The sequence below is a fragment of the Drosophila nasuta genome, chromosome 3 (genome assembly GCF_023558535.2).
Source record: "Drosophila nasuta strain 15112-1781.00 chromosome 3, ASM2355853v1, whole genome shotgun sequence".
In the NCBI taxonomy this organism is placed as follows: domain Eukaryota; kingdom Metazoa; phylum Arthropoda; class Insecta; order Diptera; family Drosophilidae; genus Drosophila; species Drosophila nasuta.
The window spans coordinates 40,128,308-40,155,688 of record NC_083457.1 but is presented as its reverse complement, the minus strand read 5'-3'; the positions used below and the strand labels follow the sequence as shown (position 1 = coordinate 40,155,688).

At 37.8% G+C, this 27,381-nt stretch overlaps 1 protein-coding gene across 7 annotated transcripts in view; it reads left to right on the top strand.

Annotated features, from left to right (window-relative positions):
• Nucleotides 1-27,381, top strand: part of LOC132793845 (RNA-binding protein Musashi homolog Rbp6) — a 226,160-nt gene that overhangs the window by 89,484 nt on the left and 109,295 nt on the right. For all 7 annotated transcript variants that reach the window (XR_009633154.1, XR_009633153.1, XM_060803955.1 and 4 more), the window contains exons 5-6: nt 10,036-10,120; nt 13,740-13,781. Coding sequence is in view for 5 of the 7 variants with exons in the window: in XM_060803955.1 (XP_060659938.1) it covers nt 10,036-10,120; nt 13,740-13,781 (127 nt within the window). In the remaining 2 variants the exon portion in view is untranslated. The remainder of the gene's footprint in view (nt 1-10,035; nt 10,121-13,739; nt 13,782-27,381) is intronic.

Sequence of the window (27,381 nt, the reverse complement as noted above, 5' to 3'; positions counted from 1 at the left end):
ACCATTGTTGTTACTGTTGATTATTTCATGCGCTTTCTGCGCGTTTTTATGCGCATTTTATGTTTGTATTTTTGCCGCCGCCGTCGCTCTTCACCAGAATTTTGTGCCAAAGAAAAGCCCTACCAAAAAAAAAGTAAAATACTCGCACACTCGTCTCGCCCCAGCTATGTGTGTGTGTGTGTTGTTCGCCTCTTTTTGTGCCTCGCGGCTAAACGGGTATATCAAGGTGTAACACTGAGGATATAGTCTACACAGGTGACAGATATCAGGTGAACAGCATCAGTGGGTGATTCAGTTTCTGTTTTTGACTCTTAGTTTTAGGTGGCCAATTCAATACGGCGGGTTTCTAAAACATTTTGCTTTGCAAATATTACAATTGATAATATATAGTATACACATTATTAACAGTATTTATGAAACTCTGGCTTAATAAAGAAATTAAAGTTTTTTATATATCTAAAAATTAGCATATCTTTTCATCAACTCCTCTTTTCGCTAGAAACGTTTAGAGCAAAATAAGTTTTACAACATATCATATTTACAAATTTGTTTTGGATTGAAAATTAAATTGAGGGGTCTTCCTTTTCCCTTTGGAAATATGTTTATATCTTCCTTTAAAAATTAAATAATTAAGCAAATATAATTATCAAATATTAATTGAGCATTGTCTTAATATCGAAATAAGACCACGTTAATGAATGTGTTCAGAGTGTGTATTATTGAAATTTGCATTTGATTAGCTCAAATTTTTGATAAAGAACAGCAAAACAAGTTTACCAAAAAATAAATTGTATTTATTGATTAATCTTTGGATAGAAACATCAAGTTAATCGATTTAAAATATAGTTGCCCTGCTTGAATTAAGCCTTTTCTTAATACAGCAATTAAAGTTTGCATGTATTAGTTCAGTAGTAGATCGATTTGTAAGTCAATTACCTATTCAAAGAGGATGACTAAGTTAACTTTTCCAAACCACAAATCTTCTATATATATTTTGCTTTAGAAATAATTGAAACAGATAGTTATAATACATTTAAGTATTACACCAGGCAAGCCAAATAAATTATTAAACACTTAGGTACTTTTATAAGTTTTTCTTTTTTGCTGATATTCACTGTCAGATCAGAACCCAATGTAACTTCCTAAGAATGCGTGTGAAGCCAATTCTCGTAACTTTAAAAACGAGATGAGTTCGATTATTGATAATTGATGTTAATGCATTCAATACATACATATAATTGTGGTTTCTTCTATGCAAGTTACAATACAAATAATAAATACAAGTGCCTTATGAAGTATAATCGAAAACGCAAAAATATATTTTCACGATTATAATTTCTTGCTTTTGCAGTTGCAAGAAGTAAGAGAAGAACTATCATACATATTATTTATGCATTTATGTTTAACTAAAGAAATTATTTCAACAATGCTCTTAACTGAAATGATAAACAAAATGCACCAAAAATAGCAATAATTGGTTTTATAATAATATTCATACCAATTATTTTAGAGTAAAGCGCTGTAAATTAGTAAATTTTAAATTACAAATCGTATGCACAATGAACTTGAATATTTTAGCAGACTGCCCAACCACTAATTACAGCTTTGGCCTTTGGCTAAGTCATTAAAGTTTCTACTTAAACTAAATCAACACAGGAATTTCTGCTCATAATATCAAAAGTTTAGTTGACTTAATGAGGCTGAGTTTCCTTCTTCTGCCCACTTTTTTGTGGTCAGCTTAAGGCACAGAATTGCCAGGGTATTTGCTAGTCGTGGCAGCTGCTGTGATGCAGCTTACTTGTTATTTTTTTACGATCTGTCTCACTCCATTGTAATTGCTTTGCCGCAGCACTTTTACATAATAATAATAATAAAATGAATTATAAAATAAAGTTACCTTTTCGTCGGGGGCCAACTAAATGATGTGCCCCGCCCCCTTGCTAGGGAAGAGGAAGAGGGTGGGGGCTGGGGCTGGGGATGGCCGAAAAAGAATTTAATGTCTGCGCCGCGTCACAAAAGAAGGCAACACTCAAAATTGACATTAGCAGCAGGCATACGAACCATAAAAACATAACAAATGGGCGCCATAATGTGTGTCCTTAAACTGTCACTAAATCGATAAATTTTCATAATGGCCCGGCCATTTAAATATTTAGCCAGGAAGCAGCCGCAGCAGTTAGCAGTAAGCAGTCAGCAGCAACCCCTTACAAGACACCAAAACCAATGCCTTTCCTTTATATATTTTTTTTTTCGCTGGATTAATCAAATTACCGACGACCCGCATAGATAGCCAAGTCCAGTAAAAAAGTTGCTGGTTGAGGCAAAGGCAAGGACACGCACCAGCAGCAGAAGAAGTAGAAGTAGAAGCAGAGGCAGCGGCAGTGGCGACAAAGGCTCTCAAAAGTAGAGCTGTAGAAAGAATGGAGAATGGGGATTCTTAAGCAGCGAGTCGCTAGCTTGGAGGCGGTTACCCGACTTGGGTAAATGTCTGACTTGGGCTTGAGTTTTTTTTTGCTGCTGCTGCTGTTGAGTAGCTCAACTGCCAGAGCAGCTTGGCACTCACGCAGGCCCAGTTAAGTGTGCGTGTTCAAGGATGCATTTTGGTGCCCAGGAAAACGACAACGACAACGACACAGAGAACGACAACGAAACAAGACAAAGGCATATAAAAACGTGCAAAATGGGCGTGGGCGTCGGTCGTCGGTCGTCGGTTGTCGGGCGTAGGCTTATAAAGTGCGAGGACAGGACCAAGGCAGGAAGCCACTTGTGAAAGTTTCATGCACGCGGCCCCACTTCACACGACAGCTATAGAGCAAAGAGTAAGAGAGAGAGGGTGAGGTGTGGCAGGGGGGGAGGCCAGAAAAAACAAAACACGGCAAGGAAGCACCACAAAAGCAGCAGCAACGTTGTCGTCATCGTCTTGGGCCTGTCGAGGCAGCTGCAAGTGCTTGTTAGTGCGCTCGTCGGGATTGACGTTGACTGTAGCCAAAGCTTAGAAGTGCCAGCCAGCTACACCCCCTTTCCCCCTCTCTTTGTCTCTCCCCCTGTTAAGTTGCATTCCTTTGCAATTGTTCGGGCGCTTTTGTTTTGTTCTGAATTTTTACACGAAAAAGTCATTTGAATATGCGTCGCCCCCTTTCCCACCCCCCTCTCAGCATCCCTTCAGCCTTCTGGCCCTTAAGACCTGCTGCCAGTTTGTCGTCTTGATGCCGTTTCGACTGCTGCTGCTTTGGCTCTGCTCACAGTGGATTGAAAGTTTTGTTAGCCGTCAGCTACTTTGCTCATCGTCGTCGCAAGTTTCAGTTAAGGTTGAGGGCATGACTTGCGGCTGCCATTAATGTTCTCCTCAGAGCAGCCTTGACAGGGCGACTGCTGCTACAAATGGCGACAATAAACAGTACATTGTACACTGTACTCTGAGCACAGCATTCTCAGTCTCAGTCTCAGTCTCATTCTCATTCTCATTCTCTTACTCATTCTCAGTCGCAGTCTCGGTCGCAGTTTCAGCTTTTCTTGCAATTTGTCCCGAGTCTTTCTCACATGAGCTGCAGCCACAGTTGGCCTAGGTCAGCATTGCAATTCAGTACAATACAAAGATGTGTTGCTTTTATTAACTAATTACGCTAGTTTATGGGCTATTTTTTATGGTTTTTCGCTTGCGTTTTTGTTGCACGCTTTTCATTGGTTGCATTTTTAAATTTCTAGTCTTGGTGTTTTCTTTTGTAATACCAATGCAGTTGGAATATTTTACGAAATTTGATTGATATGGCATTAAACTTGGGCGCATTGCATTAAAAATACCATCTTCATCTTGACATAAGTTGAGATTTACCAACAAAAAGCTATTATTTTTTAATATATTCGAAACAGAGCGCAATCCTTTTGTCCATAAACAGTAGCTTTATATATTTTTATTTACCTTTTATTTGAGTTCAAAATGATAATATAAAAGGTATTTCCAATTTTATTTTCCGTATTTTGTAATGATATTTCATTTCAAAGGTGATTTATAAGTAATCAAACATCAGCTTTTATGCTTATTTTTTTAATAGTTTTATAACTCATAGTCTTAACAAATTGTAGTAACTGCAATCAAAGCCCAAATGTCCAATTTGTTTAGTACAAAAATGATTTCATATTATGGAATTTATTAAATATATAACATATAGTGTAATGAGTCCTTTCTAATCGATATGAAATTGTTTTCCACGAGTTTTTCCTTGCGTTTTTTGAAGTCTTGTAACTTTCCTTCGCATATCTTAGTTCTCAGAATATTGCACCATTCAAAAACCCAAACATGGATCATCCCTTATTAAATAATTAGGATATTTGCTATTTAATTAACTCTCCCACTCTCACTCTCTGAGGAAAACGCTCCGCAAACGCTTCAAGCTAAATAGCTCTTCTGCTCTGCCCCGTTGTAAAGCACTTGGCTGGCTTTCTCTCTCCTCTAGTTGTGCTTATCAAAGGCAAGCAAAGTCATACAATCAGCTCATCTTGAGGCGTCCTTTGGGACACTTTTGGATAATCCAGAGACTATATACTAAATTTGCTTACTAAGCGCACTAAAATAGTGTGCACATTCACTTGTTTACTGGACCAACATACAAAAACATACACAAACACATGTGAGTACATATGCTCGACTCATTTTTGGGGGGCAACTATATCAGTATATATAACATGTAGATACATGTATGTATAGATGTGTGTGTTTGGTTGCATTAACTATGTGAGTATATCTGCGTTTTGGCAGCCTTTTGTTTGTGGTAGAGGGGGAGGGAGAGAGAGGTCGACTCTTTGCTTATCATACAGGTTTTGTTAGCTGCTGGCGTTGTCTAGTTGGCAACATATTCACCGGGCACATGCACAGACACATGGCTGTACGTTGCAGGACGCCTTTTGGCAACACCTCGACTGAACTTTGACCGTTTGCTAACTCATTTAGTTAGATTATTTACGGTAATCCAAGACGGTAGTCAGCCTGCCAGCCACAGGAGCAAGCGGGCAACTTAACTGCAGACACACACAGCTCAGATTGCGCTGGAGGCAACTTAGAGAGAGAGAGAGGTTCACAGAGAGAGAGACAGTTGAAGTTGAAGTGCTGAAGAGGGGAAAGATTCAACCAGGCAACCCATAGGCTAAATACATGCAAGTTGTTTTGCTAAATTGTGCGTAAGCCAGCAATAGCAATAGCAGCAGCATCAAGCACAGCAGCAATAGCAACAACTACAAACATAGACAACAACTGTAGACTGGAATCCTGCGACTAGTAAACTTTCTCAAGCTCTGCATGGCAATTCAAATAAGACTTTTATGTTGCCTTGCCTTGCCTTGCGCTTGCATTGCTGCGGCGACTCTTGAGGCTGCCTCTGGTCTGGTACGTGTTTGCGGCGTGTGTGTTACATGATTGCCACGCCTCCCCCACCGACGTCGCCTACTTTTTGCTACTCTCTCCCACATAGCAGCAGCAGCAATAGCAGCAGCCTTTGCTTACCTTGGCAGCTTGTGCGTGCGCTCATTAGCATTCTGAAACGGCTTTATAAAATTCAACAAGCAACAATCCAACGAACCAACGAACGGGCAACAACACGACAATAACAACAACAACAACAACAAACCGAACCAAACCTAACCATATCTAGCCCCAGTCTTTGCCAGCTGCCCTTTCTGTCCCCTTTTGTCACCCTCCTCCTCCTCCTCCTCCTCATCTTCCTCCCACTTCCTTGCACCTGCAGCACGCTCAGTGCATGTTTGTAGATCTCCCCTAGTCTGCGTGTCTCTGTTTGTTGTGCTATACCCTCTAGATCCCAGGCACTAGAAAGGGGCTGCTTTGATATTAGGCATTGATTAAGAAAGTAATTGAGGTGCTTCAAGGTATCAATAAGTGTAATGTAAGGCGTCGATTACTGAAGCAGTTATTGCAGATAGATTTTCAAGGTGTTGTGCTAGACTACATGCTTGTGTTGTGTCAAACAACATTCTTCGAAGCTTTTATTATTTTTAGTAATCCATTATCCAATGCTGTTCAAATTTTAAATAATTTATTTGCTAATATGGTAATTCTCATTAGTAGTATCTATTAATCTAAAATACTAAGCATATCTTTTAAGAATGGCAGATTTATTGGGCTTAATTTAAATTTATTTAATTACAAGTATATATGTATATATTATTACAAGTAGCATATGGTAAAATTGTATAGGGAGCAAAGTTTTGTTAAGGCAATTAAATTTATCATGTAAAATTTATAAATTTAGATTCACTTCTTATTTTCAAATTAAGTATTGTAATATCAATAAAAGTCTATAGGCGTTTTTTATTTATTTCAAAATTTTGTTTGCTAAAACATTTGCTAAAACTATCCGTTATCTTGGAAGCTTTAATGAGTTGAAAGCTTTTTACGAAATTTTCTTTTTCTATTGTTCAATTTTTGTGAACTAAGTATCATAAATAAACGTAATATGTAATTTTTGTATCACAGTTTTCAACAATAAAAGCATATTTTAAGAGAGACAAACATTCAGTCGAGCTTTGTTATAAATGCTTTATAGATTTTTTCATTAGAAAGCTTTTTTCTGGTTTTTAACATTCAATTGTACTGTCTTACTAAATTAACTTTAGTCCTTTTAGGCAAAAATGTTCTTTTTACATTATCAAATATTTAAGTATTTAACATGCCATTTAGTTAGTAGATTTCTGCGAAAAAAAAAATTGTTAAATGAGCTGTGCTTTAAAAATATAAAAAATAAACATGAAAGTTTTTATAGTGCACTTGGCATCCACGAAAAGGTTCATTAAAATATACAACAAGTAGTAATTATAGCTTCTGAAAATAAATAAATCTTGAAAATGTTATGCGCTTGAAAGCATTAAAAATATTTTATGAGGCAGTCTTAATGTGCTTTTAAAGCTTGCTAGAAACTATATCGCTCCAGTTTTAAACGCATTGCAAGTAGCTAGAAGCTGACAACAAGTGTTGTTAAAATATACAAAAATTTTAATTTTCTGAAAATCCATAAAGAAATCTTTAATATTGTATACGCTTAAGAACTTTAAAGTGTATTTATGCAGAATTAATGTGGATTTAAAGCTTGTTCGAAAATATTTCGCTACAGTTTCAAAAGAATTGGATAAAAGTTCCTTGCAGATACTAATTTATATAATAAGAATAAAAATTATTATAAATATGCCTCTAAGAGCACTCAAGTTCTTTTATGTAGCAGACTTTATGTGCTTTTAAAGCTTGTTACAATTTTAAAGGCATTGTTCTACTACAGTTTAAAACGCATTGAATGAAAGTAGTTTGAAGCTGGCAACAAGTGTCACTTTTGTTTAGCATGCAACGCTGCAGGGTATTCTAAAGTCAATGCAGCACAATCAGTGATTTGTTGTTTTGCTTTTTATTGTGCAGAGCAACACACACTGACAAGCACACACACACATGTATAGTTGCTCGACTAAAGACAAATACAAGCACACACACACACACACACACACACTCTCATACACTCGCACGTTGCTTTTCTGTTGTTATCCGGGTTGTGTGTGCTGTGTGTCTGCTGTCGCTGGGTTTTCTGGTGTGCTGCTTTTGCCATGCCTCGAGTTGCATAAATTGAATCTGAATTTGTGAGTAAATTGCACACAGGAGACACATTATTTTTGAGTTTTGCCTTTTAAATTTGTGGCTTTTCTCTTCGAGACAGAGCGAGAAAGAGCGAAAGAATTGGAGTTGGAGTTTGTAGTCTTTCTCTTTTGCTCTCTCTCTTTCTCGATAGATAAACTGCAGGCATTTGCAACACTCAGTCTCTGGCTTCAACTTTGTGTCACTTTTGCGTTTTGCAATTTTGTGTGACCCACTTGAACGGTAGACACGCCTCCTTTCGCCCCCTTTTGCAACCCTTTTGCAATACCTCTGCAAAGCCTTTCCCTGCGATTTAAATCAATATTAATAGCGTAGGCCTCTTTTTCGAATTGCATTGCACAAATTGCTCGTCTATAAATACGGCACAAAATGTTTATTTAATATGTGCCAGGCGGTGCCGAGAACTGTTTCAACTATGTGTACTATACTATATTCTTCTGCGGCCTTCTCTCTTGACTCGACTTAGATGCAGTGCAATCGGATTGTGTGGCAACCTTTTCCATATGCAAATTGTTTTTATAAATTTGCAACAAGCTCTCTCATTGTTATTGTTGGCCATTGCATAGCAATTTGTGTATAAAACTTGCCAGCAATAAAAAGCCAAAGTGGACAAGGAGCAGCTGTCTGTGCATAGTCATAGCTATATAGCTATAGCTATAGCTAGTTTTGGGAGGCAACTGTATATGTGTGTGGAGTATAATCAAAACCGTAACAATCGCCACAATTGCAATAGAATCGTCGTTAATTACTGTCTGTGTTTGCGGTTGCTCTCGTTGTTGTTGCTCTTATTGTCCCGGATTGGATAAAACTGTACGTGTAACTGTGTGTGTGCTTGTGTGTGTGTGTTGGTAGCGCCTAAAAGAGCAAGACAAATACGTTGTCTGGCTGAGAAGAGTAGAGTCAGCCGGAACGCCTGGCGCATCGTTAAGCGTCGCTGCCAAGTGGCAAAACTCAAATAAACATAAACGTGCACACATACAAAGTGGCAGAAAGAGAGAGCGACTAAAAGAGATACAGAGAGAGAAAGAGATGGAGAGCAGACCAAAATCTCTAGAGCTGGTTTGTTGTCTTTGGCGCTGTCTGCTCTGGTCTGAAGCTCTGTGGCTGCTGCCGCTTCTCCTTTGACTCCGACTCCGACTCCAACTTCCAAGCTCTGACTGGCTGCCTGGGCATGGGAGACTCATTAAAATGCAGTGCGAGATAATAAGCATTTTAATTAAATATTTAACAAGAATAAGTTTATCACAACACGACACGAAGGCAACAGTAACGCATAGCTTACTTCTATGTGTGTGTGTCTGATATCCTTCTCTCTCTCTTTATCTCCCACTTTCCCTCTCTCTCTCACTCTCTTCGGAGTGTAATGGCTTGTAAGCGTCTGTCAGGTTGGCCATTAGCGTTCACGACGACGACAACGACGACGACGCGTTCGAACCGTGGCAATTGGGTAAATGGTGAGACAAGTCGACAAAGTTAAGCTAGTCGAGTCAAGTCGACTTTTGCTAGCCAATATTTTGATGTAATTTGAGCATCTAATTGCCGCACGTGCCACACACAACACGACAGCAGCACCGATTGCAATTCAGGTTTTCCTTCGTTTACTTTTTTTTCCTGACAAATATTTAAGCAACTTGTCTAAACCATGTTGATATTTACGTTTATCTCTCTCTCTCTCTCTGTACACTAAAAAAATTTCAGGTATAAAAATTGTTTAAGTTATTTAACAAATACTTTTGTATGGCAAATAACGCCTACTGCAGTAGGGTCTTAGATGCTTTTGCTGAAAATATGGTATATTTTGACCAAATATAACCTTTGGTATATTTATATACTACTACATTCGAAATGTACATCAGAGGACAAAATATACCAGATTGTCAAATGTAGCATTTAATATATTTTTAGTATTTTTGGTATATTAATTTGGTATATTTTAAAATTAATACTGTACTTTTTTGCTTTTACTACTTGTTATCTAACTCTAAGTGTTTTAGCTCATTTTATCGAATTGTTGCGAATCCTTCTTCGTTGCAGTCTAACAGAGGAATGGATATAACGTATACGTACAACTCAATGACTGATGGAACTAATTAAATAATAAAGTACTAAAATGATAAGTGAATAGTACAAAATAACATATCATTGTCATATTTTTTGGATTTTTTTTATATCTTAGAACTCTAAATTATTTCCCCTATTACTAAGAACTTGTTTTTACTGAAATGTTCTTAAAAGTAAGTTGTGTTTTCTAACTTTAAGAATTTCATATTCCTGACGCACTTTTTAGACCAAAATTCTTAGTGCTAAGCCTCAAATTTTGAACTTAAACCTTTTTTTCCAGTGTATTCACATATATGTCTATATATCTCCACTCTTTTTCTACATTGCAGAGGCTTTGGCTTTGTCACATTCAGCGATCCAAATAGCGTAGATAAGGTACTCACCCAAGGCACACACGAGCTGGATGGCAAAAAGGTAATAATACTCTACACATACAGACTGTTACATAGCCAAAAAAAAAAGAAAGTAGACAACACAAATGCTCACCTGTGCGCTGTGTTTGGCAAACAAAAAACTTCACCAGCTATGCAAAATATTTGCACAAAGCAACGCGTTCGGCTGGCTTCATAAATTGCCTCTCATCTCATCTCGTTTCGTCTCGTTTCGCGTCTCGTTGTCTATTGACAGCAATTAGAAGCTTTGAGTTTGACAGCCAACTAACAAAAACAGCCAAATCAGCGCATCAACAACAACATCAACGAATTACCAAAAAAAAAATTAAAAATGGATGAAAAAAACGAAGAAATGACCTGTCAGTTAAAGGCTCTGCCAACGAGATTTTTGTAAAAGCCAAACAATTTTTAATTACGTGATGTGTTATTTTAGCGCACACAAGGTGATGAAGAGGATTTTGGAGAGGGAGAGAGGGGGAATCTGTCGCTGCCACGTGTGCTGCTTTGCTGCAAGGTGCTCAGGCATCAAATGAGCTGATGCTTTTGCTGCTGCTGCTGCTGCTGCTGCCTGGCTTAGTCATTTTGTCTGTTTTACAAGCTGTAAAAGCGCCACCGAGATTAGGCTGAGCTTAGTTCTATTATTAGAAATATTTGCCATATGCAGTGAAAACTGTAGTAACACAGAGAAAACTAGTCAGAAGGCATAGCAAAGGCTTCAGACAGAAACTATCTGGCTTATAGAGCTCTTTGCTGGCATTGGAAATATAATCGGAAACTGGCTTTGATTTGATTTACGAGTAGCTGAAAATTAAATTACATTTCTCTAACTTAAGCAGAACTGAATAATTAAGACACTCACATGACATAAGTTGCGCTGCCTATATCAATTTAATGTAGAACTTAATTCGCAGCTGGAATTAGTAAATTAGTAACTAGTAAATTAATGATAAATTTATGGATAACTGGCTGAAGATTTAACTAGTGCAAAATAACTTATAGCATTGGCCTTAAGATGGTATTAAATATTATAATTTATTTGTGGATTATATTGAAAATAAAGGAAACTAGTGGATTATAGCAATGTAAAGTCAACATCTAACATCTAGCATAATAATTAGCATTATAAATTTGAAAGGAAGTTCCCAATAAAGTTATATCAAATTTATTCACTTTAACAATATTTAAAATCTTTAATACAGACAGACAGAAAAGATTAAAAGTAAATAAGACGATACTAATGTTATACTCGTATCTTAGAATTGCCACAAAAAAACTATTCAATTTGGTTAAACTTCTTTTAGTTCAACACTCATGATGTTTACTTCATCTTCCGATATTTTAAAACTATAACTAATGCAAAATTTTGAAGTAATTTTGACTGACAGAATTCTTCATTAAATAACACTAAAGTTTAGCATCCAGTTTGCGGAAAAACCCTAAACGCTTACTTCAAAACACCAAATAATCCTTGAGGAAAGCATTCAAAGGAATTTTAGGATTTCGTTCGTAAACAGCTTTTAGTTCATAAATCGGTAATTTCTCTAATATTTTCACGCTCCAAAAGAAAATTGCAGCTACCAATTTATAAAATGTTTTTCTGGGAAATACATATTTGAAATAGCCAAATTAAGTTGGCTCTGTTTTAGTGATACTACTTACTATAGATTTTGTTGACCTTTCATTTGAAAAGCAATCAATTTGTTAGATAATAACACAATTTTTCTAGATGTGAAATTATGAAATTTAGTTTTTCAATAAATGTGAATTTTATGCCATAATATAAAAATAATATGAATTAAACTCAGCAATATTTGTTTTTGAAAATAGTTTCTGTGTAAAGCTTAAAACTGTTAACTGGTAAAAAAGAGTTTTAAGATGTAAGGAAATAGATTTAAATTATTGCTTCTTCAAGCAATATTGTTGTTAACAAGAGCTATCCTGACCACATTGCTCTTAGCAGCACACTTTTCTGCAGAGAATCGTGTCCAAGCTGGCCACAAAAACCAGATGCAGCTCAGTCTAAGCGCAGTTAAGTGCTGCGATAAGCCGAAATCGATGTCGAACAAGTGAGCAGCAGCAGCAAAATGCAAAATCTGCTCAACATATTTTCCCCAGCAAAATGGTGCAGCAAAAGGGAGAGATTTTCCGGTTCTTATCATTGATGAATTCAGTTTGATTAACTGTACCGATTGAATGGCCAACTGGGGGAAAAAAAAGAAAGACGTAAGCACAGTCAGTGTCTGTGTTGTGTGTGGGCAGCTGACATTACGCATACGCCGCATTGGCCGGCATTAGCTTAATTAGCTGCAGCTTGCCAACGAGTGCAACAAATCTATCCATCTAACTGGATGTCTGTCTGCCCATCTGACTGTCTGGCTGTCCGTTTGTCCGTTCCTGTGTTCCTCTGCCCTGTCGCTGTTTGTTGGTCATTCTTCGCACAGACACACACACATTGAAAATACGCCTGGCCAACTGTAAATAAAATGCGCAGCCATCATTTATATATGATTTTTTTTTAAACAACTGCATTTTCATGTGAGTGTGTGTGTGTTTGGCTCAGTCGTGCAGTGTTTCGTGTTTCCGTTTGGCTGCACTGCAAAACTGAAAGCGATGCGAATTCATTTCATTTCATTTCGTTACGCTTTTTCGGCCTCATGTATTTTCAAACCAAACCCCCCCGGAAAAGTCGCTGTGGCAGAGAGACGTCGGCGTTTGCCACTCAGCGCTGATTAGTTTTAATTTTAATCTAAAAATCAATTTCCCGCCAGGCGGCTGGCTGGCCCAACAACGTTCGTTGTTGTCGTTGCTGTTGTTTTTCGTCCTGCACACAGGAAATCAACACGGCAAACTGCCGTCCTGTCAGCATTCGCCGTTCGCTGTTTCGCCATTCGCTATTCGCCGTTTGTCGTTTCAGTTCTGTGACAATTTTTCTGCGAATTATTATCGCCAGAGGATATTGCGTTGGTTTTCCCTTTCCCTCGCTTTGTTCTCTCTCATTTCTATCTCTTTGCCAATATCTCTTCATTTTATTTGCCATTTTATTTGCGGCATTGGCTTAAGTTACCCGCACACTTGCAACTGCAGCAGCAAGCATCAAAGTCAAGTAAGATTTAGCTTCGTTCCCTCCCACAAAACAAAAAAAAAAAAAAGAATCTCCCCACTTGAGGTTTACCGTTAGCTGTCAAGTCGTGCTGTCGAGGCGAGGAAGCCGAAATGAAGCAAGCCAAGCACTTAAAATTGAATTTTTATGATTTTTAATTATTTTTAATGACGCTGCTTATTGAGCAAAGTGAGGGAGCAGCAGGGGGAGTTGGAGGGAGCTGTCTGTCCTCTGGTCGAGCAATTTGTTACGCGTTAATTCGTGCGTACTCAGCTCGCAAGTCGAGAAGGAGGCGATTTCCCTTCCCCATCCCCATCCCCGAAATATTCTCCTAGGAGTAATTCCCGCTTAATGCGCAATGCAGGCTTATGCAAGATTTATGCTTGGCTATTAATATGAAGAGTTGCTCGAAATGCTTTTTCATTTAAATGTCATTAAGCATACGATTTCCTCACTACGCCCTACTATTACTCTCTTGCCATCTCATTCACGCACTTCTCTCACTCTCTTTCTCTCTCTTCTCTTTTTTTGGTCGCTGCAGGTGGACCCGAAAGTAGCTTTTCCGCGACGTGCACATCCCAAGGTAAGTACCCACAAAAATATTACCAAAAAATGAAGAAAACAACTTGACAGCAAAAAAATGAAAAAACGAAAAAAAATACAAAATAAAATAAAATAAATATATGAAAGAAAAACTGTAGTCGAATCGGTTCGAGGGGTGTGGGGAGGCGGGCCCAAAAGGATGTGTCATAAGTAGCAGTAAATGGCAGATGAAATTAAAAACGGAAGACGACGAACAGCAACAACAACAGCAACAACAGGAACGACGATGGCAACATCAAGAACAGCCAGAAAACATTACGAAAAACTGGCAGGCAGATAACTTTGTGGCTGACAGGCTGCGGCGTTTTTGCTTCAACTCCATCTCTACATCTCTCCATCACTCCCCTCTCGCTATACTCTAGAGTTGCTATTGCGCCTTCTTCCTCTATCATTGCGCTGCCTGCAAAGTGATGATGACAACAAAATTTCGACAGCAATGAGTGTGCGTGAATGTGTCAGTGTGTGTGTGGGTGTGCCTCTCTCTATCTCTATGTGTATCTTTGTGGCACCACAACTCATGCCACATAGCCACTGTCACTGCCTACTAAATGCCACACGCACATTTCGCTGCTTTTGCCGCTGCGATCGGTTAGACAGAGTTACAAATGTGCCGCTTGGCGTTGCGTTTCTTTTTTTGTTGTCCTGTTCCTACGAAATACTCTCACAAAAACAGGGACTCTATTAGCTGGGAGAAGGTAAAAGATGATCGGACTATTGGAAATAGAAATAAATATGGGTGGAATGAAATATAGAATAAAATATAATTCTGAAATTAAAAGTTTACTTATTATTATTACAAATATAAAATGTTATGACTTTTTATTAAAAATAATATAATTTGTCGAAATAAGAAAATGATTACAATATAAAATAAACTCTCGATACTTATAAGCTTGAAGTTACTTTCAATTAAGCTTAAAGACTGTAGTATTTATGTAGGTAATAGTGTTAAAGGAAATTAATTCGATAGTTTAGGCACTTCGATAGTTTGCTTGAGTTGAAAATACTGTTCAATAAGAAAATGTCGGCAGCTTGTAACGAACGATAGAAAAATGAATAAAGAGACTCATTAAATGAACATGCTTTGTTTAACCCTAATAATGATCTTATTCGATTCTAAAATAGTTCGCAATTACCAAAAAATTGAATAAATACTTAAAAATTTACACATTTTGGCTTCTTTGTTTAAAATCGCCGAAAATTTCACAACAACAAATTGTTTGAAACTCTAAGAATGACAAGCTGATTAATGAATCTGCTTGAAACGTGAAATTCCTGGAAATCGGCATTACGTTAAGCGTCTAAAAATTTGGGAAGAAAGTGAAATCCTTTTTGTAGCCGGCTTATCTGTTTATGAGTCTAAGGGTATTTTGTAATGCGGCTTTAGCCAAACAATTCTGTATTTCCTTTTTTTTTTTTGGTTTGCTGTGCCACAGCGATGCGGCGACTAACCGCAAAAGCACACCATAATACGCACCCAAAACGACACACTTATAAACACAAACCAACACACTTACAAACACACACACACACATACACAGCGGAGTGCGAAAGCCTTGAGCAAAACAAGAGCAAGCCGAAAGGCAGGCAAGCAAGCGGCTCCTTCTTAGTGTCTCCTTGGCTCTGGCTCTGGCTCTGGCTACGCTTTGCTTATCAACACGCAGCTGATTTCCGTTGCTATTCCTGCGGCGCGTGTTGCTGCCGTTTGTTAGCCTTCCCCTCCTCTTCCCTTTACCTTCTTACGGCTCGGCTCGGGCAACGACAACGACAGCACCCAACAATTATTTACGTAATGTTATTATTATAATATTTTTTTAAACGCATTCTCACTGGATTTGCGCCACGCCACGAGCCACGTCACGATGGAGAAAGGACGACAACGATGGCGATGGCGATGGAGATGGAGATGGCAATGGAGATGGGAGATGGCGACTAGGACAACGACGCGGCATTTGCGAGTGGCTTTGTGTTCCCTGTTCTCCAGTCGAGGCAGCAAGCGTGCGCGCGAAGATCCTCTCGCATATTAAAAGGCGTTTAAAAACATAAATTCAACGTCTAACGGCTGCTTATGAAAATTACGAGAAAAAAATGAGTGACGCAGCGAGCGTAGAAAGGGGAGCCAGGAAAACCGAAGAAGGGAAGGATGGGCTTAGCAGGAGCCAAATGGCAGGCAGGCAAGTCCGTGGGGACACCCAAAGGAGTTGCTACGCAGGACAAAAAAAAATTGCAAGCGACATCAAAAGCAAAAAAAAAAAAAGAAAACGAAAAATAAGAAAAGGAAAAATAAAATGAAATAAAATAAGAGAAGAGTAGAAAATGACGAGAGGACAATTTCTCGCACCGTTTGTCGGGAGCCTCATGAAGCACACACACACAGAAAGAACATGGAACATGGAGCACGAAGCACGGCACAGAAGGATTGCCCACAAAATGTGGCCCAAAATGCTTGCGGTTGCAGCGAAAGTTAAGAGTATTTTTTTTTTTGTGCTGCTGCTCCCCTCAAACTGAGTTTTTTTTAAAGTACTAGTCATAGGCAGGCAGTTAGGGGACTGGGGACTGGGGGACTCGAAACGGGCCATATAATGAAATGAAGCATACTAAATGAGGCTGCTAAGTTTTCACTGTTAAAATGGTGCCACACACACACACAGAGACACAGCGCACACACATGCACTTATACTTATATACGCACATTGGAGCACATAATGAAATGCGAAAAAATGATGATGATATTTTTGGACCATAAAATGCAGATGAGCCGACTAAGCACAAAAATAGTGTGGAGCCTGCAGAAGACGAAGCAGCAGCAGCAGCAGCAGCAACAGCAGAAGGAAGCAGCACATTTTGAGTAGGCAGGAGATTCGCATCCGGGTTGGTTACACATTATCCATTACCCACATTACACATACGCCGTGTGTGTCGCATCGACAACTCGTCTCGCTCACTGAGTGCGTCTCACTCTCTCGCTCTCTTTCGCTCTCGCTCTCTGTGCAAACTTTTGTGAAGTTAATTTCTTTGCTTTTAAGCTCTCAGACTATGAATATGAAATGTGTATTTGTGCAACTTGTGTTTGGTCAATGGGTGGCCCAACAATTGCAACTGCAAGCAGCGGCAGGCGGAGGGCGGGCGAAGAGTAGCGGAGGGTGTCGACTGGCTTACATATGTCATGTTAAAAAGTTCGCTTTTAATGTGCAAAATTTTTGGTGGCTAAAGCCATAAAAGTGCATGGGATAAGTGAAATGGATTTCGCTTGGCTGGCCCACATAAGTATGCCATAAAAAACTATCGCAAAAACAATCAAAATGCAAAAAAAAAACCGAGCTAAACTATTCTAACGGAATCTATGGGGAAGACAGCCGCAGCCACAGCCAAAGCAACAGCAACAGCAACCAACGCTGTCTGAACTTGGCGCTGAGGATTTATGGAATGTTTTGTGAGCACCATTCACTAAGAGAAAAAGAAAAAGCTAAAAGGAAATCAAATTGAAGCTAAAGCAACGCATGAACTTGTTAACGCATTACACACAATGCTCAAACTTGAAGCTTTGTGAATGAAAAAGACCGACAGCCACATTGTGCCAAGGATACGCTTTGATTTTAAAATGTGAGAAGGGAAAGTACATAAATATTGCGCATAAGCAACACAAAATGGGGAAAGAAAGAATGAACTAATATTTGCTATTATTTATTAATACATAGTCGAAAATATCGTGAAGCATATTAAGCGAAAACTGCCTATTTTCATACCAAGAATATGGTTTTTAAGCAAGTGTTAAGTTATTTAAAGATATGATCTTTAAAAAGAAAACCAAAAATAGTCTTTTCAACAGCAAACGGGCTTCAAAAGTCTATTCTAGCGATGTATATCGTTAATTTTATATCTAAAATTTCAGATTCGGACCGTATAAGTTCTCTATATTGTGTTGTTATGGTACTCTGTTGCTGTTCTACTGATTAAATTAATTAACAAATCTTTAAATATAAACAAAAATTTCAATTTATAATACTTAAAACACTTGTTGTGTTTGAAGGCATTTCTAAATAATTGTAATAACATGTGTTTATTATGTTTATTAAACAATTGTTAACATTTTAACTTCTATGTAATACTGTGTATTTTAAATTTTGTTTATTTTGTTTTACAATTGTAGCTGCTAATTAAATTGTATAGTACAATAATAAAGCCAGAGCTTACTTAGGCCTTCAGGCTACACTTTAAATTATATGTTAACATTCATTCAACTCATGTTTGTGTAGTCTGAGCATCTATACAATGCTTCTTGTTTTATATTTGACTTCCTTCGGAAGTGTTGATAAAGAAAAGCTTTTAACATTCAAAAAAGTTCGCATTTCTTTCAATATAAATTTTCAAATTTCGTTTGAATTGTTAAACTTTTATATTTAAGGCTTCGTACACGCTTTTGTTCAGCTGTGCTAAAACGTTACATTACTTATTTGACGTATACGAAACTCCTTCAGTTAAGAAGACCATTTAATATTCGAAAGAAAATTAGGTAATATGCTTAAGTTCTCATTTCAGGTTAACAACATTTTGAAATTTATTTTTCAAAAGCCATTTCTTTAGCAAGTTTGCCAATTTGATGTGCAAATTTAGGCATAATGCTTAATTTTTTTAAAAAGCTATTCAAAATGCAAAAATCGTAGTCTTGAAGCTACGGGTTTTAGTTGCTGTGGCTCTGATATATATTTTTTTGAATTCTATATCAATATATCAAATATGTAATTTGCTATATTTTTAGTATTTTTGCGTTATATTAATTTTTTTTTTGTTATTAATAGTGCGGTATTTTTTTTTGGTTTTATTAAAAATGGGGTAACTCGTAGCTTTTTTAATTGTTGAATTACTTAAATATGAAACACTCAAGTACTCTATTAATTCCCCTTCGTAACTTAAGCACATCCTTGCCTTTTCTACTCAAAACAAAATTGAGTTGCTCAGGAAAATATTCTGCAATTTGCCGAAGCAATACAAAAAGTGGATTTGACAAATTGGACAAGTTGTCGTGACATAATCACAATAATAATAATAAGTAGATATTTTGTGTCAGGCCTTGGGGTATTGATATTGGTCACATCTAGCAATTATTTAAGTGAATATTGTGCTTACATTCCTCAAATATCACGTTATACCTATGGAAATATTTATTTGTTTTTTCTTGTCTTCTTGTGTGCCAAAGTGATGCCACAACTTGTGCTTAAGCGAGAAAGAGGAAGATAGAGAAAGAGAGAGAGAGATGATGTTGGCATGAAATGTGTGCAATTGGAGCTGTCAAATTATCGATTTGGAATCTGCAAAGTGGTTTCAATTTTGTGTGAAAGAGAAAGGAGAAGGCAAGGGGCGGGGAAATGCAAAATAGATTACAAAACAGAACGAGCGAACACAGGAAACGAGAGGAAGGAAGCGACGTAAAGTTTGGCCACATAAGTATGCAACGATAAAGTATGCAATTAAGGCACAAATCCTGTTTCAGTTGGAAGACAACAATGTGGCTTCGATTGCATGACCATGTCATAATGAAGCACATTTTCATTCCCCGCTCTCCTCTGTCTCTCTTCGTCTTTCTCTTGTCCGAAATGACAGATAGACAAGCAAGCTAGCGAGCGAGCGAGTTTGAGTGTTTGTTACGAGGCAAAAGCATCTTTCATTGCTGCTTCAGTCATGTTGCCATTAAATTAACACGCTCGAATATGTCTGTGTTGTGACGATGAGAATGTGTGTGTGTATCTTGTGTGTACATTGTGCAAACTTTTCTAATTTAAACCGGCAGTTTCAGTCAATTGCCACAGCTTACCGCTTTCGACATGAGTTTTACTTTTTAGTACCTTCGAGCTGAAAACGTGGATATATCTCGAGATATTTCCAATACATTTAAAGTTGTGTGTGTGAATGGCAGCAGCCATTACAATACACAGACATTAAGACACATACAGACAGACATAGGAAAGTCAAGCCATAAATCTAATAAATACGTGTATTTCTCGCCTCCCGCTTCCGTCCCTCACTCACTCTCCCTCTCTCTCTATGTACGTGTGTGTGCAATAACTTGTAAAATATGTAATCAATCAAGATGAAACAGTCGTTGAGGCAGCCAAACTATGTCGAAAGTATGCGTCTGACTGCAGTTTGCCTGCAGACTTTTGCTGAGGTATTCGACGAGAGTTTCCTGCTCCCCCAAGACGAGGCGGCGGGTGGAGGGGGCGAGGAAGGAGGCAATGGAAGGGAGCTTGAATGGGCGATTAATTCAACTTTTGCACAGACAATGGGAGCATCCCAGCACACTCGAGAGAGCAATACAAAGCCAGACGACGACGACGACGACTACGACGACGATTCTCTGCTCTCTACAGCAAAAAAAAACAAAAAAAAAGTCAAAAGTTGAAAGTGCAATTTTGTCGTTATTATTTTACATTTACAACAAAAGGCAGGCAGCAAATAAAAATGGGAAAACCAAAAATAAAAGTGAAAAGTTACTCAACTATTTCATGCAGCGAGCAAACCGCTGAGCATGTGTCTATTCCTTCTCTTTCTCTAGCTCTCTTTCTATCTCTCTTCCTCTCACTTGCTCTATATCTGTCTCTATGTGAGATGGTGTGGTGTGTAATTGTCAGTTAGTTGGCGCTGTCAGTCCGAATGTTGAAATTAATTTATTTCAATTGAAGTTGAACTTTTGTGGCTTTATTACTTTGCAAAAGTTGTGTGCTGCACTGCACTGCACAGAGAGAGCGAGAGCTACGCATAATAAACGGCAGCCACCAACACCAACACCAACCAACGACGACGACGACGACGACGACGTCACCAACGATTTTTGCCCCTCGACGTTGCCAGGTGCTGCCCTTTGGCCTCCCCTCTTGGTCCCCCCATTTGAACTCTCTCTCTCTCAATCTTTTCATTCTGTGTCTACAGCACCTGACCCTTGCCACATCCCACACACACACACACACATTTATATATATATATATATACATATATTTTGCTTTGCAAAATAATCAAATTGCAAAATTGCAGCGTTTGCTTGTCCTGCGTCCCATTCTCCATTCTCCATCTCCATCTCCATCTCGATTCTCCATCTCCATCTCATCTTCGTCCTTGTCATTGTCGCCGTCAACTAACCATCTTTCCTCCTACTTCTCTTCTTCTCGCTTTGCCAATATTCATTCTTCTTTCTTTTTTTCATATTCTATATATATTCCATATATATTTTTTTGTGGCCCTTAGATAGGGGTAAGTCAATAGGGGGAGAGCACAGCCTGTCTATGGCTGTGCAGCAGGTGCCATTGACGTTTCTGCTGATAATTTGTTGCGAGATTTTGACATTTGCGAGTGGCAGTCGTGCGGCATTGATAGTTATTTGATATGCATATATTGACTAAAAATCATAAAAATAATATTGCAATTCTTGTAAATGAATACAATATAGCTAAAGTGAGGACAGCGCTGCCTGAGAGCGTGATAGACTCCCTTAGATACCTTATAAAGATTTAATTGGAGTTGATTTAAAATTATTGTAAACAGAGAAAATATCAGATATCGTTTTGTTTTTTTTTGTTCACATATTTAAAAGAAACAAAGAGATATTTATTTAGTTTTCCTGAAAGATAAATATTGACACTTGTATGTATATGATATTATGTATAATATTATTAATTTTCTATAATGAATATCTCTTGCGGGACCAACGTTGCGTATTAGCAACATGGACTTTACAGTAAAAAACAGTCGAGTGTTCTCGACTGTGATAAACCCGCTACTCATTTTAAATAAAAGCAAAACAGTAAGGTACTATTTTTAAAATATACCGAATATTAAAAGATACATTTGGTATATTTCTATAGTACTACATTGAAAATATACCATGGAGTACAAATATACCAGATTGTAGTAAGTACGGTATATATCTTTAGTTTAAACAACAGTTTTATTGTCTGCATCTGAAAATTATCAAACAAACGTATACAGCTAGAATTATACATATGTATATTCTAATTATTTTTAATGTAATAATATCTTAAAGTCCCGAAATTAAATTCGGTTCTTATATGTATAATTACATTTCTTTTGACTGTGAGATGCATTCTGATTTTTATTACATTATTTAAAGAATGGTTTTATTTATAAAATAATTATCGTTCAATGTGTAAAAATAATATTTCTCTATATATCAGAACAATTTAAATTATTTGAATGGATGCATTTGGAAATCAAAATAAACGTAGATCCACTTCCTTGCTAAAATCCAGGGTATTAATATAAATATTATTATACAAAACACAACATGATAAAATAAACCAAACTTAACGAGAAATAAAATAAAATAAAACGAGAAACCAAAATTGAATGTTTTCGCTGCAAACGCATTTCACTGGAAGTTCCGACATTCCAAAAAAAGATTATAACAAGCGGCTTCAATGAATAATTAATAATTGTCACATCCCAACAAAAAAATAACACTAAAAATGAGGTGTTTCACTCAATGCGATTACAAATATGAGATTGTTTTTAGAGCATTTTATAAACATAGCAAACATTGGAAAAAAAAGAGAAAACTAATTCAATTTGCAATTCTATTTTTCTCGCAATTCCAATGAATTCATTATGAACAAGAGCGAAGGTTTCAATTTCCGAGAAGTCGCTTTATTGTGTTGACGTGTTCATTGACTTTTTTTCTTCTAGATAAATAATTTTGTTAATTGAATTGACATTTGAATAGAGTCAAGCAAGCGATAGAGAGAGTCAAAAGTTGTGCTTTAAATGTGGCAAGTTCAGAGTCGCATTGTTGCAAGCTAAAAACATGAAAAAAAGAGAATTTCAACTTGACTTGAATCCTTTGCTGTAAAGCTTGAGAGTATAAGTTTAAGTTGAAGTTGTTGAAATTCCTTTTGCGAATTTGTGTTAGATTCTCATAAAATGAAACTCTAATGAGTGTGTGGCATAGATGTTGCTGCTTGTTGTTGTTGTTGCCGTTTTTAAACTCAAATCAAAAATCAAAATCCGCACAAGCTACAAATGTTAAATCCGCAAATAATTGACAAAGTTTAGGCATAAACGTGGCTCTGCCTCGGTTCAATTGTGGCATGAGGCAGGGATGACAAAAATGCTGCCACTCTTCTCGTTGTTGTTGTTGTTGTTGGCGGTGGTGGTGTGGAACGCTGGGGCTAACTTCAAAATATGTTGGCCACAAATGGCAAAAGTTTGACAGGTAAACGGAATTTGGTAGAATGTGTGTGGGATATGGCTTTCATACAGAGTTCTCTATTCAGTGCTTTTGCTTTTGCCTGTTTTGTTTCTGCTTTGGTTTCTACTTTGGTTGGGGCTATATAAGCCGTGTTAGAGCTGCGGGTGGTTTAACGTATTGCATATGGTAAATGCTTGTTTCCAATCTCAACTCAATTGTTGTTGTTGTTGTTCGGTTTGCGTGGCATAGTTTGGGTGTTTAATTTGTTGGTCCCGACTCAAAACTCGACTCGGCTCGACTCGAGTATCTATTATCCAGTTCTAGTTGAGTGCGATCCGCACCCTGCGAACACTCGCTCGACTGCTTGGCCATTTATGTTTAATGAGATACTTTTTAACAGCCTCATAAATGGCTATGATAACCACTTAATGTCGAGCTATGGCAAAAACAGCAACAGCAACAGCGAACGCTCTGGCTGGCAACAAAAACAATTTACATATTAAACTTGCGCCTCTCGCTCTCTCAGAGCCTTTTTGGCCTGGCTCACATTCTCGTTCACTCATTCCACATCCTGGCTGAAGAGAGGGAGGTGGATGGAATTGAGGAGGGAGAATGGAAGGCAGCGGCGCTTCTCTTTCTCGCCGGAGCGTGCGAAATATGTTCGCCTGCGGCGCATTCACTTTAATTTGATTAAATTTTGAACATTTTCACGTAAAAGTTGCTCCTTTGCATCGAGGCTCAGCTTCAGCTTCAGCTTCGACTGAGGAGAGCGAGAGCGTGAGAGATATGGAGAGATGGATATGGATGGGCTGCTGCTGTTGGAATCGTTTGGGTTGCAGTCATACCCAGCTGGATTCCAGCTGCTCAAAGGATTGCCGCAAAGTCGCCGCCTCCGCGTTCAGCTGTTGTCTGTTTGCATTTCTCTCAGTTCAGTGTGTGTGTGTGTTAAATAGTATTTTTTACTTTTTTATCTGCTGCTCTCGTTTCTCTTTATTTTTTGCCTACCACTTTTTGTTGTATTTCATAATAAATAGTTGTTTAAACTTTTGCCCATTGCTCCAACAACAGCCAACAGCCGCTTGCCACCAATGTGGTTGCCTTCTGCCTCTCTTTGCCACATTGCCACTGCCACTGCCACTTCCATCTCTGCTGCTGCTGTTTCAACTATTTTTTGTGCAATCTGCTCGACTCAGCAGCGTTGTTGCATTGTTGCTCGTTTCCTTTTGCCGGCCGCACATAGTTATGGCCACGGTTTTCGGCTTTTTCGGTTATGTGCACTGATTTTTCTTACTCTTTCTCTCTCGCTCTCTCTTTCTCCGTCTCTCTTTGTGCACCTCTTCTTCAAACCTTTTCTATGAGCTGAGCAAATCTGACAATTGTTTTTGCCTCCTTCTTCAACCGGTTGCCAGGTTGCAATACATTGAAAATTTTCAAATTAATTCGCATCATTTAAATCACAGACAGCAAAGCAAAGCAAAGCGAGAGCGAAAGCAAAGCAAAGGCCAGAAGATGGGCGAGTTCATCTTCCCCTTTTTGCCACTCGGCTGCCATTAAATCGAAGCGAGTCCTTTACAAATACAGCGAGTTTTTGGTGGCGTCAAGTCTTGCATCCTTGTTAGCCTAGAGATGGACACGTGTTCGCATTGGAGACGCTGTTGGAAATGTAATTAAGCTGCTTCGCTTTATTTAGTTCAGGAAATGTGTATATAGGGAAATATCTATTACAATCTTTCAATTATTATTTTTGCTGTACAAATGAAAATATGTGTATATATTATATAGAATAGATTAGTTGGTGCAAGTTTATGTGTGCGAGAACTAGAAAATATCAAAAATGTGAAAAGAAACTTGAAGAACTTAAAGGAAAAATGCAATATGATTATGAAAAATGAAAAATACCAACTATTAAATACTACAAAAATATCAATATTTTATAATAAAAATATTTAATATTACTTACTAAAATATACTAAATATTACAAATACTTAATACAAAAAAGTACTACTGAAGAATTACTAAGAATGATTTTTAAACTGAAAAAAAAATACAAATATGAGCAGTGATATATATTATATTTAATATTTTTTTTTTCATTTGTATGTAATCAAAAATTAAATCAGTTATAACATAACTAAATACTTATAAATATGTTTTTTTGTCGTTTTTATTCAATAAGAAATTCACTCTCTAAATACAAAACAAAGTTTCACCTAATATTCAGAGTAGAAGTAACTTAACTAAAATTATTACTTTCATAATAATCAAAACATTTTTTTATGTTATAACATTATATTGCAGTATAAATATAAAACCGACTTAAGTTTTAATTTTTCGATTACATAAATTCTTATTTAAATCTGCATTTTAATCATATACTTGATAATCTTTACAAACTTTAAATTTATTATAATTTTTAAGTAGCTTATCTGAATAATGTTTTCTTAAATTGTAAAGTGAGCTCTAACTACTACTTAATACACATGCACAAAAAAGTGTCAGCTTACATATGAAGCGTTTCTAAGCACTTGTTTAGTTATGAAACAACCTTACATAAAATATCTTATCAACACATTAAAATTCTTGTCATGAAAAGAAATTCAATTAAAATATAAAAGAATATTTTTTTCATTCTATTTTGAATACCTAAATTTTGAAATAAGGGAGGAGCAGTTTATATTTGTTACATTTTATTAAATTTCTAATCTGGTTCGATATGATTTTTCCATATGAACACTTTACTTGGAGAGCTTAACTTCTGCTTAAATCGGACACCTCTCTCGTCTGGCATCTAATTCGATTTGTATAGTTCTTGAGAATGGGCTTATTGAGTTCTCGTGTTACGTGATTTGTGTTGCCATTGTTTTCGCCTTGCTTTGGCTTGGTTGATAATGGTCGGGTTTGTGTCGATTTGGTCTCTCATCTCTAGCTTGTTTGGCTGCTGTTGCGACCATTTAAGTTATGGAGCACATCGAGCTGAGCAAACGAACAGATAAACAATAAGTAACTGTGAATTATAGCGGCCATTACTTTTGTCTTCTTCTCGTCTGTGTGAGGGTGAATCGCCAATGCCAGTTGTTAGTGTCGTTGTTGTTGCTGTTGTTGCTTTTGATGTTGCTGCTGCTGCTTCTGTTAGTTGTTTATGGCAGGACAATAATTAGGACAATGGCGCAACGCATCAGTTTTGGACAACGACACGACACGATGGAGTTGAACCTTCAACCTTGCTACCCCTAAACGCAAATGATATTTTGAATGTTTCGGCCACTTTATGTATCTAGACACATGTATTTTGCCTATTTGTAGATGCGAGTGTGAGAGTGGCAAAATTAGTTAATTAGGCAGACGCTAGGGAAACGTTTGAAACGTTATTTGCAACAGCAACTTCTTCTTCTTCTTCTTCATCATCGTGAGTTCAATTTCCCCCGAAAACTCGAAGCACTTCAGGCACTTGACGCGACGCGAGGCAACGCAACGCGATGCGGCATCAACAGTTGGCAAATCGAACTCTGTCGCTGCGTAAATTGCTTATGAAATTGACATCCAATGACGACGTCGTCGACAACGACATCGATGACTCCCTGACAGCCTTTGCCTGCTTCCTACTCTCTGCTGCTGTTGCTTCTGTCTGCCGGAAATGGAAACAGCGCTAATGACGAGCCAAACGCACACACACACACACACGTACAGAAAGAGAGAGAGAGAGAAAGAGAGAGAGATGTATAACCCACATAATTGGCAAATCACACACATTGATTTCAACGTGTGTTGTCGTTGCCATTGCGGGTTCAATCGTTCATTTCGCACTGCCAACGCAACCGCAACCTGTCTCCCTCCCTCTCTACCTCTCATTCTACCTCTCTCCCTCTCCATTTCGCTCTGCCTTGCACTCAGTTGGAGGCCACCACATCCGACATCCGCCTAAGCGACGAGCCAAAATGCTGACAGAAAATATGGCGCATAATTTTAAGGCAATGGATACCTTCAAACCACACACGCACACACCCACACATACGAAACGTATACACACACACACACCTATACAAATCGTATACACACTCACACACAGACAACCTCAACTTCAACCTCAATTTGGCCCAAGCTTTTAGGTGTGTTGTCTCGCTATCTTGCGCTCGCTCTATCGCTCTGAATGCGTGTTTTTATCTGCAACTGTGCGTGTGTTTGTTTGCCTGCCTGCCTCTCTCATATAGGACATCATTAATAACACTGAAACAGAGAGAGATGCGGCAGACGAGAGACAACATCATTATCAAAACCCGAGACGAGTTCAATTTTCATTGTTTGGTTTTTCATCTTGGCGTTGACTTGAAATGGCAGCAACAAAAGCGACAGCAGCAACAGCAGCAGCAGCGTTGATCTTAAATA